Here is a 14,483-nt window from a genome sequence, read left to right on the forward strand (position 1 = left end):
AAGATAGCTTTCTTAGTTGCAATAACATCAGCAAGGAGAGTAGGTGAAATAAGCACCCTGATGGCCCATCCTCCTTATGCAATCATCTCCAAAGACAAAGTCACTCTGAAACCACATCCTAAATTTCTCCCTAAGGTGATATCCACCTTCCACCTTAATCAGCCTATATACTTACCTACTTTCTGTCCCAAACCTCACAAGAATCCACAGGAGGCAACCCTGCACACTCTCTATGTCAGACAAGCAATCGCTTTTTATTTAGACAAGACTAACCCATTTCTCAAATCTCCGCGACTCTATCTCCAGCGCCGAAAGATCGAAAGGTACCACTATCTCTAAGCAACGTCTGTCCAAGTGGATCTCTGACTGCATCAGATCCTGTATTCAAAATAGTCAAAATTTGACTGTATTCAAAATAGTCAATCACCCAAAGGCATTAGAACTCATTCCACTTGAGCTATGTCGACATCCGTTGCCTTCCTTCATAACGTACCCATTTCTGACATCTGTAAAGCGGCTACATGGTCATCTGAACACATGTTTGCCAAACACTATGCTATCACACAAGATACCACAAGAGACGCCATAGTAGGCCATACAGTACTCTCTACAGTACTCACTGCCGCATCTCCAAAGTCCCATCGGCCATAGTGGGAACTGCTACACATGCACCTAGAGCGGAGCACCCACAGGGACAGCACTCGAAGAAGAAGGGAAAGTTACTGACCTTGCGGAAACTGAGGTTCTTCGATATGTGTTTCCCACTAGGTGCTCCACTCCCCACCCTCCTGCCCTCTACTTTGGAGTACTAGTAAAATCGTTCCACATTAAAGAAGGAACTCAGAGGGGTGCGGGATGCAGGCACTCAGGAAGATTTCAATGAGACGGGAGATACCATCTGAGCACCTGCATCCCGACCAGGCACTGTTACCTAAAATCTCCAATCAACGGCACCGGGACACACTGACTCCTAGAGTGGAGCACCCACAGGGACACACATCTCGAAGAACCTCAGTTACTGCAAGGTGAGTAATTTTCCCTTGGCAGAGCAGGCACTGGCCTATACAGATGCAATGGCCATTTTGGAACCCGTGGGAGTTCCCTCTTCCAGACACTCTTATTCCATAGTCCCAGGAAGAAAATTGCCCCCATCCCTATGACCAGAATGCAACCCAGACTCTGGTACCAAGCCCAGTACTGAACCTCAGGACCTAGATCTCTGGGACTCGGTTAGTGCAGAAGGAGAGGAGGAGGACCCCCTGCCAGTACAGGCCTCTTCTTCCTCCTCCACAGATGAGGCAGTGTCTGAGGCATGTGTATCTCCCTCTTACAATGACTTTGACGCTCAACAGGAGCTGTTGAATAGAATCATAGAATCTCAGGGTTGGAAGGGACCTCAGGAGGTCATCTAGTCCAACCCCCTGCTCAGAGCAGGACCAAACCCAACTAAATCATCCCAGCCAGGGCTTTGTCAAGCCTGACCTTAAAAACCTCTAAGGAAGGAGATTCCACCACCTCCCTAGGTAACCCATTCCAGTTCTTCACCACCCTACTAGTGAAAAAGTTTTTCCTAATATCCAACCTAAACCTCCCCCTCTGCAACTTGAGACCATTACTCCTTGTTCTGTCATCTTCTACCACTGAGAACAGTCTAGATCCATCCTCTTTGGAACCCCCTTTCAGGTAGTTGAAAGCAGCTATCAAATCCCACCTCATTCTTCTCTTCTGCAGGCTAAACAATTTCAGTTCCCTCAGCCTCTCCTCATAAGGCTGGTGAGTAAATGAGTAAACTAGTAGGAAATTGTTTTATTTCACTAACTACAAATTCTCTGTTTAAAATGTAAAAAAAAAGTAAATAGTTAAAAACAAAACAAAACACTGCAAAGTGCAAACATGTAAAAGCCAAAAAAAAAGGGGGGGGGGACAGGCATGGCCAAATTATTATTTTAATTTTTTTTTTGCTTGGGGCGGCAAAAAACCTAGAGCCAGCCCTGGTCAGGAGCCAGAGGAGCGAGGATGGTGCTCATGGCTGGCGCAAGGAATTGCAGTACCAGGGACAGAGCAGTTGCTGGCAGGGACTGGGGGAGCAAGAAGGACCTCCTGGCTGGCTGCTGGGACTTAAGCAAAGCTTCAGCCCTAGTTATGGGTGAAGGAAAGGTATTGGGGGACAGCAGGGAAGTGCCCCCATCGAAATGCTGCAGCTAGTACAGGGATGCAGCAGGCAGCTGCTCCTTACAGGGTCCCTGGATCAGGACCCACAGTAGTGGGCAGGCCCAGGTTCCCCCAACGGTCACATGCAGACCGGCCTACTCCTCAAGGAGGGAGTCGAGCCAGGCTCTGAATGAAGATTGAAGATCCCAAAGAGGGTCAGTAATTTTGGAACTGTGATTCACTTTCAGTTCAGAGTGTCTCAGCTGGAGACATATTTCCCCAGTTGATACACCCAGAGCTTAGTGTTTTTGTTATAATAGCTCCCTAGGGGACACTGTGCCACTGGATAATTTTTACAAGTAAGTATCCAGGCACTGTCCAAAGTGAGGAGAAATTAAACCATATTTTCTACCTTTCACCAGTATGAACTCAGGAGTCCCATAGGTCTGTGTCCTGTGCAATTATTTAAAAATAGTATAAAAAAGATTGTGGACTTCCTACAATCAAGCTATAGAAGAAATAGGTACAAGTTATTTACCTACTCTTGTCTTATCTGACGTTGATATCAGTGATCCATTATGACTAAGTTCTTCCTCATAATCTTCCAAACAAAGGTTCTCCAATTTCCCTGGTAGTGGTTCAGATGAGGTATAGGAATGATTGTTTGAAAAACGTGCTTTAAGGGGAGAGACTTAAAAAGTTCAATCTATTTAGCTTATCAAAGAGAGGAATCTGAAGCTGGATGAATTTGTATGAGAAATAAGGCACATTAAAGTTAACCATTAGAACAGCTTGATACGTGTTATGGTTGATTTTTCATCACATGGAGTCTTTAAATCAGGAATTGATGTCCTTATAAAAGAAATGCTTTAGCACAACCAGAAGTTCTGGATTTGATGTAGGAATTATTGGGTAAAATTCTATGGGTTGAGGACCTTGGCAGAGCTAGACATGTCACTTGACAGTGGTTCATTTTCCCCCCTCTTAAAAGGATCTCAGAGGGTAATGTGAAGAAATTATTATTCCTTCAATTTGAACGTTCTCTTCTAGGGTTCTGCTGTGTTCTAGATTTATGTTTGCAAATGAAATTATCCAGTATGTTCATGCAATCACATAACTCTTAAAATGTGGCTTTTTATGCTCATATGTAATTCAGAACTCCTTCTCATTTTTGTGTTTTGTTTAATTGTGTACAGGCAAGAGGTAAATCAGCGCTCTATGATGCAACCATTATTGCACATGAGATGGGCCATTCTCTTGGCTTATCTCATGATGATGAGAAGACATATGCAGCTAGAGGTTGTGTTTGCAAATGCCCCAAAAAAGGAAAATGTATCATGTGGTCATATAGCCCGTGAGTAATACTCGGTTTTAAAATTTTGTAATACAACAATTATGTCTTTTGATAAGGTCATTGTAATGGAATCCACTAAGGTTTTACTCTTAGATGGTGGGAGAATCTGACTGCACCCTGTTATTTACACGGGATGGCTCCAGCACAGGCCTCAATTCCTTAAGTTTTGCAAGGAGGCCCTGCCCTTTTCAGGGCTCCTTGAGTCTCTGTGGATGGGGGAATCAAAAGGAAAGTTAAATGCCCCAGTGACCCAAGAGTTTCCCCTTCCCAGGACCTCTCATGGGTGGAAAAAAGGTCCACAGCGCTGCCAACAATACAGCACCTGTGTAATGGGTTTTGAGAAATCTCTCTGGCTGGGCTGCTAAATCAGGCTTACTCTGTCCAGTTTACCATGGGAGTTTGCTGCACTGCCCATAGGGTCAGGGAGAAGGTCTCCTGGATGGGTGTTCCTCCTGTGGCTTCAGGAGTCACTCCAGCAGCCTTCTACTTAGGGCTATCTTGCTCCTCTTCCCTCCAGCTGATTACAGTTTCCTCCCTTTAAAAGATCTCCTCCCTACTAAGACCAGAGGGGTGGGACTATCTCTTCCCCCACCACCTCTCTGGCACCTTCCTCATCAGTGGGGTCTATACACCCTATCATAGTCATCTTGGAGAATAGGTGTTTTTAATGGGTTTGTTGCCCCTGGTGCACATGAGACAGGATGGTCCTTCATCTGCATTGCATATTATATATGAAGCACAGAATGGTAGTTGAAAATGTTCTCATGTTCAGTCACTAGCTCTTCTGCCCTTCCTTTTGACATGGCTATTAGGCTTGCTTCCTTCCTCTGAAGAATCAATTAAATTCAGGAGTCTTTTCTGACTTGTATGTGAGATATTTTCCCCCTTTTTTTTTGGCTCCTTATTCCACATTTGACCTGATATCAATTGCTTTGTGGATTAGTTTTGGAGTTCAGGTTGGAAGTCAAGAATGGCAAGTGATTATGGGCCCTGCTCTCCTTATACTGGCCCAAAGCACCTTACAGCAATGGTTCTCTGCTATAAACATACAGTTACGGGTTAATTTCTCTTTTACCTGTAAGGGGTTAAGAAGTTCACATAAACTAGCTGACACCTGACCAGAGGGACCAATGTGGGGACAAAATGCTTTAAAAAAGGGAGGAGAAAAAAAAAGTCAGTCTGTTCTGTGTGTGTTTTTGCCAGACAGAGAGAAGGAACCATCCCACTGCTACCAGGGTAGTGAGTAATTAGAGAAGGAATGTATTACGTTACTTTTATTTCTATTTGCAATTTCTTTTGCAAAATAGAGGGAGAATCAAATTGGGGTTTTTTTGTGTAACTTTAAAGTTTTGCCCAGAGGGAAACCCTCTGTGTTTTGAATCTGTTTGTCTGGGAGATTATCTTGAATGCTAATCTCACAGAGGTATTCCTTTCACCTTTTTTTTTCTTTAAATTAAATTCTTCTTTTAAGAACCTGATTGAGTTTTCCTTGTTTTAAGATCCAAGGGTTTTGGCTCGGTGTTCACCAGGGAATTGGTGAGGGAATTCTCTTGAGTCTACCCAGGAAAAGGGTATAAGGACTTAAGGGGGACAGGAGGCACAGCCAAATTTTTTTTTTTTTGCTTGGGGCAGCAAATAAACCTAGAGCCAGCCCTGGTCAGGAGCCAGAGGATGATGCTCGTGGCTGGCACAAGGAACTGCAGTACCAGGGACAGAGCAGTTGCTGGTAGGGACTGGGGGAGCAAGCAGGAGCTCCTGGCTGGCTGCTGGGACTATGGTGGATCACAATGTAGTGCAGCTCCAAAAAAAGATAATATTATGGGGAACTGAGGCAGAATAGCCCACACACACTGGCTAGCCTCATGGCACAGCCTCTCCCATCAGCATCACAGGGACGCAAGCACACCTCCAGTGGGGCACCCATAAAGACAGCATTACTGCACAAGCTGGATAACTAGTTCTTCCTAACTCTGGTATCAAGCCTGGTAGTGGACTCCAAGGGCTGTCTCAACAGGACCCTGCTGATCAAGAAAGTGAGGAAGAACCTCTGCAGCCAGTACTGGCCTTCTCTTCATCTTCTATTTATGAGGCAGCCTTGGGGATTGGGAAGCATGTTGCCTCTCCCAGGTGACTATAAGACACATCAGGAATTGTTAGAGGGTTGCCTTAAGCCTGAGCATGCAGGTAGAGGAAATAAAGAAATCATTTCACTGCCTGTTTGATTTTAGCCATTGCAGGTCCTTCCAGAGTGGTCCTGTCTCTCAGGCCATTATGGACCCATTTAAGTGACTATGGCAGACACCTGCATCCTTTCCCCCAACTGCTAAGAGGACTGAGCGTAAGTAATATGTACTGCCCAGGGTTAGGAGTTTGTTTACTCCCATCCTCTCCCCTGTGTCCCTGGTGGTATCAGCTGTCAATGAGACGGAAAGGCTTGGACATCAGGGCACAACCCCAAAATCAAAAGAATCAAAGGAGACCTCTTTGGTGGGTAAGATTATTCTACCAGGTAGATGTTTTAAGCATAAACCACCACCTCCTTCTACTTTTGCTTCAATGCCTACCCCACCTAGACATCCAGGGCTTTCTAAGCAGGAATTTCATTGGGATGCTCAAGGATGCTGTACCAGTTTCCAAGATGCCAGACCTCTTTTTCCTTTATTTTCAAACAGCCTTTCCTATTTCCTTAGTGCTTGGTCCCATATCACCATGCATCATTGGGTGATAGGTTGCAATTCTGTCATGCTCAAACAAATACTCAACAATCTACTGCATCTGAGACAGCAAGCCTTAGCAATTTCCACAGTCAAGGTTCATGTGGCAGCAATATCAGGTTTCATAAGTGTAGTGTAAGCATGGCAGGACTCACCCCTGCAGCGCCTCCTGCTGGTCTCTGTTGGGAATTAGCTCTCCAGCCATCAGAGCACCCTCTGCAGGCTGGTGATCCACCTTACCACTGCTGCTTGTCCCCCATGTCCCTCCCGGACCCAGTGCCCTGTTATCTGGGGCACTGCCCCCCTGGCAGTAACCCCTCTCCCAGGGGAGACCTCATCCACTATCCCCACTTCACCTCAGCGTTAGGCTACTGCCAATCCCCATCTAGCCCCCCACTCACTGAGGCAGATTGTAGTATAAGCCACTCATCATAGGCAAAGGGGGTTTGGACCTGCTGCCTCTGCCTGCCTGTGGGCTGCCCTCTGCAACCCCCAGTACCCGTTGGCCTTCAGCTAGGCCACAGCCTGGGGCTTTCCAGGCCGGAGCTCCCCTAGCTCCTCTGCCTTTCCCCAGCCCTGCTCCACTCAGGTATACTGCTCAGGCCCCTACAGCCAGGTCTCTCCCTCTCAGAAGCTAAAGGAAGTCTGCTGAGTGCCTGGCTCCCAGCCTCTTTATATAGGCCAGCTGTGGCCTGATTGGGGCATGGCCCAGCTGCAGCTGCTTCCTCAATCAGCCCAGCTTTTAGAACTGCAGCCCTCTCCGGGGCTGCTTTTACCATTGTGGGCTGATTTCAAGCCCTTCAGGGCAGGAGTGGGTGTCCACCCCGCTGCATGTAGTTATTCAAGATGTGCAGTATATGTTGGGATGGGATCCCTGGGGTGCAACCTGGAACTGGGGTACTGCTGTTCCCCCTTAACTCTCCAGCCTGGGCAGTCTCTCCAAATGCTTCGCTAGTGACAAGCAGCAAATCCTACCAGGAGCTATCATCACTCAACAGAACAGCAGATGGAGCCCCACACCCAGCCAAATTGCATGAAGGCACCCAAAGACCCTCATGAATCACACAGAGAAATGCACCAGCCAGTTCCCCAATAGCTTCGCAGCCTAGGATCCCAGAGCTGTACCGTCTTGCGCTGGTCAGAAGCCTGACCAATGTAAGTTTATTACCCAGTTGGCCCCTCCCTCAGTGTGGAGAGGACATGCACCAGCTTTTGTAAATGAGCAGAGGTTTCCCAAGCACTTCAAGCAAAACACGCCATTTTAGGTAAAATATAAAACAGGTTTATTAACTACAGAAAGAAAGATTTTAAGTGGTTATAAGTGGTAGGAATAGTGCCCACTCTATATTCTATAAACCAAACAGGATTTGAATCAAGCAATATTCTCACCCCATTGGATGTTACCATCCTTAATGCACAGACTTCCCTCCTGAAGTCTGGACCAATTTCCTCAGATGGCCTTCATCTGCTTGGTGTCCCAGTTGCTTCCAGAGTAGATGGAGAAGAAAAAATGCCTGTACAGGCTGCACTGTTGGTTATTTTATACCTTTGGCCCATGTGCCTGGCAGACACTAGCAAAGGCATGTCCTGGTGGCCTTTGCTGAGTCACAGTGAATGACCAGTTCTGATTGTATGTTACTTGCATAGTTGAGTCATACAGTTGATCGACACCCATCTGGGCAGGGATCCTTTGCATGCCAGTAGCACAGTGGTCTCCAAAGTGGGATGCCTGCACACCAGTGGGTGCGCAAGAGGATCCGTCGGGGTGCACGGCAGGAGGAGTGCTGCCGAAGCAGCGCTGCCTTTCCCCCCGCCCCCCTCGGCAGTTCAGCCGGGAGCCCGAGCAGCTTAATTTTTTATTTTGTTCCCTCCCTCTGCAATTCGGCGGGGAGTCCGAGTGGCGTTTTGTTTTGTTTTTTAGGGGGTGCTTCAACTAAATCTTGAGGTGTTTGTTTTTAAAAAAATCAAAAGATCATCATCTGTCCATTGTTTAGGTATCAGAGATGATACCTTCTTTTTCATCTCCATACATGTGCCATAGAAGGAATTATGAAATGGCAAAAAAATGCATTCATGTATTAGCTCCTGCCCTTCCAGAATATTGAGTACAGCAAAACTCAAATTTCTGAAAACCAGGAAATACAGAGTTAAAGTAATATCACACCGAAGCATAACTGGTAACCTTAAATCTGCATTTTTTTTTGGCATTTCATTTAATAGCTTTTAAAACTGAAGGAAAAATATTTATTAGTGGAAGTTAGTGGACTCTTAGATAGCTGTAGTACTTACCGAGGTTTGCAGTTATTATGCTACTGTGGCGAGCCTAGGTCTAGGTACAGTAAAACCTCAAAGATACAAATACCAGAGTTACAAACTGACTGGTCAATTGAACACTATGTGAAACCAGAAGTAATCAATCCGGCAGCAGCAGAAACCAAAAAAAAAAAAGCAATTACCATACTGTGCCTGTATTGCATCTGAAAGTTAGGCACATCTGGGCTTCCTGTTCCACTCTCACCCCCACACGTGGGGCAGCCACTTACAGCAAGGCGCTGGGGCTGTCAGCTTAAGGCAGCCGCAGCCAGCAGAGCAAGGGCGGTGCTGCGATCTGTGCCACTTTCACAACCTGGCCTGGAGTGTCAGCTGCTGGATCTGGAGCCCAAACTGTGCTTTATTCAGAGTTACAAACATTTCAGGTGTCCTGAGGTATCCGTAACTCTCAGGTTCTACTGTAGTAATAATAATAATAATTAATAATAAACCCTAGATTTTCTATAGTGCTTTTTCATCAGTAGGTCTCAATTTGACATAATTATCCCTATTTTACAGATGGGAAACTGAGACATGGAGAGATGATAGAAGACTGGCATGTCACCCCTTCATCCCTTATCCCCACCATTCTCTGCAATATCTAGCCCCTTGCCAATACTTAGCTCCCCTTCTTCTTCCCATCCCATAAACCATTAGCGGGGACTGTAGAAGCCATTACCATAGAAGAAGTTGTTCCTTGCTGTCTCCTGCCCTATACTGCTGTGTACACATACTGTAGGCAGCAGCTTACTCGAGGGTCACACATTACTTGAGGTGCATGCTGAGTTGAATCCTTTCTGCCTCCTACCCATCTCCAGCTCAGACTCCTGCCCTGGCTTCAGCCAGGTTTCTCCAGCTATGCCCCAGGTTGACCCACTCTATCCCTCCTCCAAACTGAGCCTCTCCCTGACAGTTGTGGATAGTGGAGAGCAGAACAAGGACCCATTACAATAATGATCCCTGTATAGATCAATGGGACAAGAGTACAAAGTCTGTTGGATTTTCTACCAGGACTAAGGCAGCTTCAATGGCTTTTTCCAAACACTTTCCTCTTGTGGAAATTTGTAGAGCAGCAACCTGGATTTCAATGCATACTTTCATTAAGAACTACTTATTAGACTTAGAGTCTATAGGAATCTGCATCCCACCATCTTGTGTTAGAGTTTAGCTTTAAATGAAAGCACTCTTGTGTTGTCTGTTTGTGCCAGCCATCTATCGGTTGGACGGCCGTGTCTCCTCTGATTTATTTCCTGACACCACCTCGCACAGAGTAAAAGTTACCAAGAGCTTTGGGCTGAAAGAACCCCAGGTAACAAGTGCATAGTCAGTTTGTCTCCATTCTGTATTGTGTATTAGAGAAGTTAGTATAATTTTAAGTCAGATCTCCAGATCTCATCTGGGTGAATGGCCTGAAGGTAATACACCTTTCTACTTCAAGAGTGTTGTTTGGGTTGCAAAGTCAAGCATTTAGAAATTAGGAAAATGCCACATTTAAGATTCCCATTACACCTTTTTGCATTTAGTTCCATTCTCAATTGTTTGAATTTGTCTAGCTTCAATTTCCAGTCATTGCATTTTGATATACCAACAGATTAAAGTGCTCTCTAGTATTAGATATTTTCTCCCTGTCCAGGTGGTACATATGCACAGAGTTCAGTAACTGCTCCAGAGCAGACTATTTCAACATGATAAGAAAACCAGGAAAAACTTGCCTTCTTAACATACCAGAAAAGAAAATATTTGGAACACAGATGTGCGGTAATGGTGTAATAGAAGACGAGGAGGAGTGTGACTGTGGTATGGATGAGGTTAGTAATTAAAGTCTTTAGTTTTAGGCATATTTTACAAAAGCATTAGTAAGTTGGTTTTATCCAACTTCAAAACTACTCCATGAGACATATGGTTTTATGATGGAAGTGCTATTCATGGTTCCATAGTTAAGACTGGATTGAGTTTTGCACAAAAAGCAGGGATTCAACTATTTTGTTATTACATATGAAGAACTCATCTTATGCACATCAAAATTACAGCTTTGAGTACAAAGCAAATTACTCTTTGAGTACACAATTAACTTTATGAGGATGTTTAAAAAAGAAAGTGAACGTCCGCCAGGAATTGTATATGCCCCAAACTGGCCATCATGTATAATGAGGCATCACTTTGTGTACATTTCTTATGTGAATTCTACTGTATGTATTACTTGCCTAAAACAGGATTGAGCCCTTTTTATACAAAGCTAGCCCCCATCCTTGCTGGCCACAGAGGGTTCTTTTGCAAGAAGCCTGTGTGCTTCCACTGGTGAAGGGAGGGTGCAACAGATGTGGGGGGTTGTGGAAAGGGTGTGCAAAGCACAAGCCATCTGCAACATTTACTTCAGTCATTGGGTTGTAGCTTCTGTGGAACAAAGAACTGGAAGTCATTGAGTCCAGTCCCCTGCTATCACAGGAATCCCCGACTCATAATCCAATCAAGCTCCATCTTAAAACTAGTTAGTTTGCCCCCTACTACTCCTATTGGAAAGCTGTTGCAGAATCTCACTCCTCTTATGGTTACTTCTAATTTCCAGCCTGACTTTATTCATGGCCAGTTCACTAGGTAGGATGGCTTCCTGCCTTTTTATGCATCTTCAGAGTGCATGCCATATCGGCTTGGTCCTAGTGTTTAAAATTGGATTTCCCCCACTTGTGTAAATGTCAATGCTCAAGGCTTTTACAGAGTAGTCAAGTCAGGAGAAAGAGTGATGTGTTAGCCATGCACAAAGAGGCAACTGATTGTTTCTTCTTCTCCTTCTTCCTCTCTACCCCACTAATGGCACCAGACCTGGACTCCAGCAGGATTGGTTAGAAGTACTGGACCCTCACTTCTGCTGCAAACAGAACTGTTATCCTGAACATAGGGCACTGGCCCTCAAAATGAAAGTCAATCCTGAACCGAAAAGGTCCCTTATATCATGAATGAAAATCTTAATCCAAGAGTCTCCATCAGTGAATGTGAGCAGCCAATACAGTTACATTGTCAGAATGGAGTGTTTGACAAGTTGACAAGAGAAAGGCCTGTAGATCTTGCTTCTGGCCTCAGCCAAAAGGGATCCACTCTGCACTTGTGAATCTTGAATCTTGTTCCCCTGCCTGCTGATCTGGTGTCTCTGAACCCAACTATACTGCTCCGAACTTCAGCAAACAGTGGTACTTCAGGAATGCCTCTTGCTATGCTTGCCCACCCAGAGATCCTCCTGTTTCTGACTGAGATGTTTTTCACACACTCGCATTACAGTCCATGGCCAGCTCCTTGTAACTACGCTGGACACAATAGCAAAGAGGTTGAATCCTGGCTTTAAGTGCAAAGTTAAACTCAGCCAACATTATGAAGTCATTACCAGCACCTCCATAGTAGGCTTGTCGTACTAATTTAGATGGCATATATGAGCCCAAAGAGTCAGAGTTGTTAACATAACCCAGTCACTGTCCAACATTAACCACTGTTAAGCAAGGTTTGGTATACAGACACCACAACCGGCTTAGTATTGTGGCAAGCACCCCAAATCCATTGAACCTAGTATTAAACATGCAGAAAAAAGGAAAAAGAACAGTTCAAGCGTTTGAAATGTAAAGTATTAAATAAGGCTTTCATTTTAACAATATCCATTTTTCCTTTTCCTTAGCTGGACAGAGTTTTTATAAGGAAAAAAACCCTATTTAACAGTGTTTTAGATGGTGTCAAACATAACTATTCTTGTTGGGGAGAAGAGAGGAAGGTCAATGGAGATGGATTAGAACTGTTGTTTTTGCATTTTTCTTGAAGTCCGATCCTGGCAAAACATGACAAATACACAACACAGGAGAGAAAGGAACACCAAAGATAGAAAATGCAGTTTCTGTCTCTGGTGCTGACTCTTACTTGCAACCTTATTGTTGCAGAAACACAGGCACAGCACAGGGTATTATCAGTCACTCTTTGACATGACAAACGTGTGCCACCATTGGGATGTTTAGGGCATTGTTTTTAGCTTCCTTTCTGGTCACAGGCTTACAGCCATGTTGCAAAATATACAGTCTTATCCAGCTAAAGCAGGCATTTATTAAAACAGAAGGAAAAAGGAGCGTGTTAGGAAAGAGAAGAAATAAGGTAAGGAAGTAAGAGGACACACAGGGGAAGATTGGGGGCGGGTGTGGAGAAAAAGAGATGAAGTCTCACATCCCAGCTGGGGTTCTGGAGTTAGCGTGCAGAGGTGGCAGTGCCCTTCTGGGTTCCTTTCTCTGGCATGATTTGGTCAGTGGTATCAGTATAACCCACTTTGTTTAAATTAATTAATTCTGTCTCCATCTTATATGCAATTGTTTAAGAAAAGATGTAAAGGTCATTGTGACAATATATAAACTTTCAGTTGCTTTGAGGACCTGCTTCTTCTCTGGTGAACAGCTGACACATATCCTTTCTATCTGGTATTGTTGCTGCCACCATCCCATATTCACTCCTTGTTTCTTTTAGACTCAGAGTTAAAAGGATTTAGTCTTTTCTCCTCAGGATCTGGAAAACCAAGAGATACACTCTTGCTTGTAATAATTATTATATAGCATCACTTCAAGAAGTGGCAATCAGGTGCCTAAATAACTAAAGGCTTGTCTACACTTGAAATGCCACGGTGGCACAACTGCAGCACTGCACTTCTGTTTACACCGTGGTGTTGTCTACACCAGGGTGAGGTCAACTTAACTTTGTCACTCAAGGGTGAGGATTTTTAGTGTAGACCTAACTTTTTAGTGTAGACCAGGTCTTACACCATCATACACCATGATCTACTTATGTAATTTTAATTTTTTTTTAATTTATGTGGGAAGCTTCTGGGGCTAGGGACACTAAGGTCAGCTATTTTCAGCCTTTTCAGGTTCCCTTCTCAGAGCTATACTAATACTTCTTCACTTAGCCCATTCTCCAGGCAAGTCTAGCCTGTGACTGCCATGTCACAATTCCCAGATCTCCCTCTGTCGAGATCCACTTTCCAGCTGTCACCTTGACCAAACCCCCCTGAGGTTCCACCTTCTCTGGTGACATCACCACTGGTGTTGTCACCAGCCTGAGAAGTTCCTTCGCACTTACATTTTACAGTTGAGTTCATAATTAGAGTAAATTTGTAGGCTCAATAAGCACAACTGGCTACAGACAGATTCAGGTCAACAGCTTAAATAACTTCACTGGTCCACTGTGACATCAGTGCTAACTCTATCAATCACCACCCATCAGCTGCAGCTAATTTACATGCCACAATTCTGTTGGGTAGAATGGCTCTGGTTCAAGGGGAGACTGGAAACATGCAGCTTATGTGGCTAAACTCACTGATCTTTAAAGATTGCATAGCTGTGTACTAGCTCAAACATCAGTGCTTAAAAGGCTCCCCACCTTAAAAGGTTATCTTGGCACCACTCCCATTTTGCCAACACAGACAGGAGAACTGAGGCAGGAGTACAGGGGGTGCCGTTAAAGCATGGCGACATTGGGACTCATGGACTATACTCTTCCCACACCTAATATCACATAGTACCAGCCTCACTAACACAATCCTGCAAGCCAGTAAGTCAATTAGAATATCAATGCCAGATTCACAAAGTACATTTTGGCTTCTTTGTGTTACTCTACTATATTGGTGCATCTGCCTTTAAAAGTTTACATTCAAATGAAACTATTTAACTTTGTTTGCAAATATCTTAAAATCATTAGAAATATTACATATATCTATAGTACTTTTATAACTGTAATGTCAGCACCTCACAATCTTTTAAATTTTTTAAATGTATTTATCCTCACAACAGCCCTGTGAGATCGTACTTCCCTATTACCCCCATTTTACAGATAGGGAGCTGACGAATAGAAAACTAAGTGACTTAAGAACATAAGAACGGCTGTACCGGGTCAGACCAAAGGTCCATCTAGCCCAGTATTTGTCTACCGACAGTGGC

At 44.4% G+C, this 14,483-nt stretch overlaps 1 protein-coding gene across 8 annotated transcripts in view; it reads left to right on the forward strand.

The window, feature by feature from the left end:
* Positions 1-14,483, forward strand: part of LOC123373703 (disintegrin and metalloproteinase domain-containing protein 20-like) — a 150,446-nt gene that overhangs the window by 62,487 nt on the left and 73,476 nt on the right. For all 8 annotated transcript variants that reach the window (XM_045022787.1, XM_045022800.1, XM_045022842.1 and 5 more), the window contains 2 exons: positions 3,348-3,505; positions 10,163-10,337. In XM_045022787.1, the coding sequence (XP_044878722.1) occupies positions 3,348-3,505; positions 10,163-10,337 (333 nt within the window). The remainder of the gene's footprint in view (positions 1-3,347; positions 3,506-10,162; positions 10,338-14,483) is intronic.

Source organism: Mauremys mutica, chromosome 1, assembly GCF_020497125.1.
Source record: "Mauremys mutica isolate MM-2020 ecotype Southern chromosome 1, ASM2049712v1, whole genome shotgun sequence".
In the NCBI taxonomy this organism is placed as follows: Eukaryota; Metazoa; Chordata; order Testudines; family Geoemydidae; genus Mauremys; species Mauremys mutica.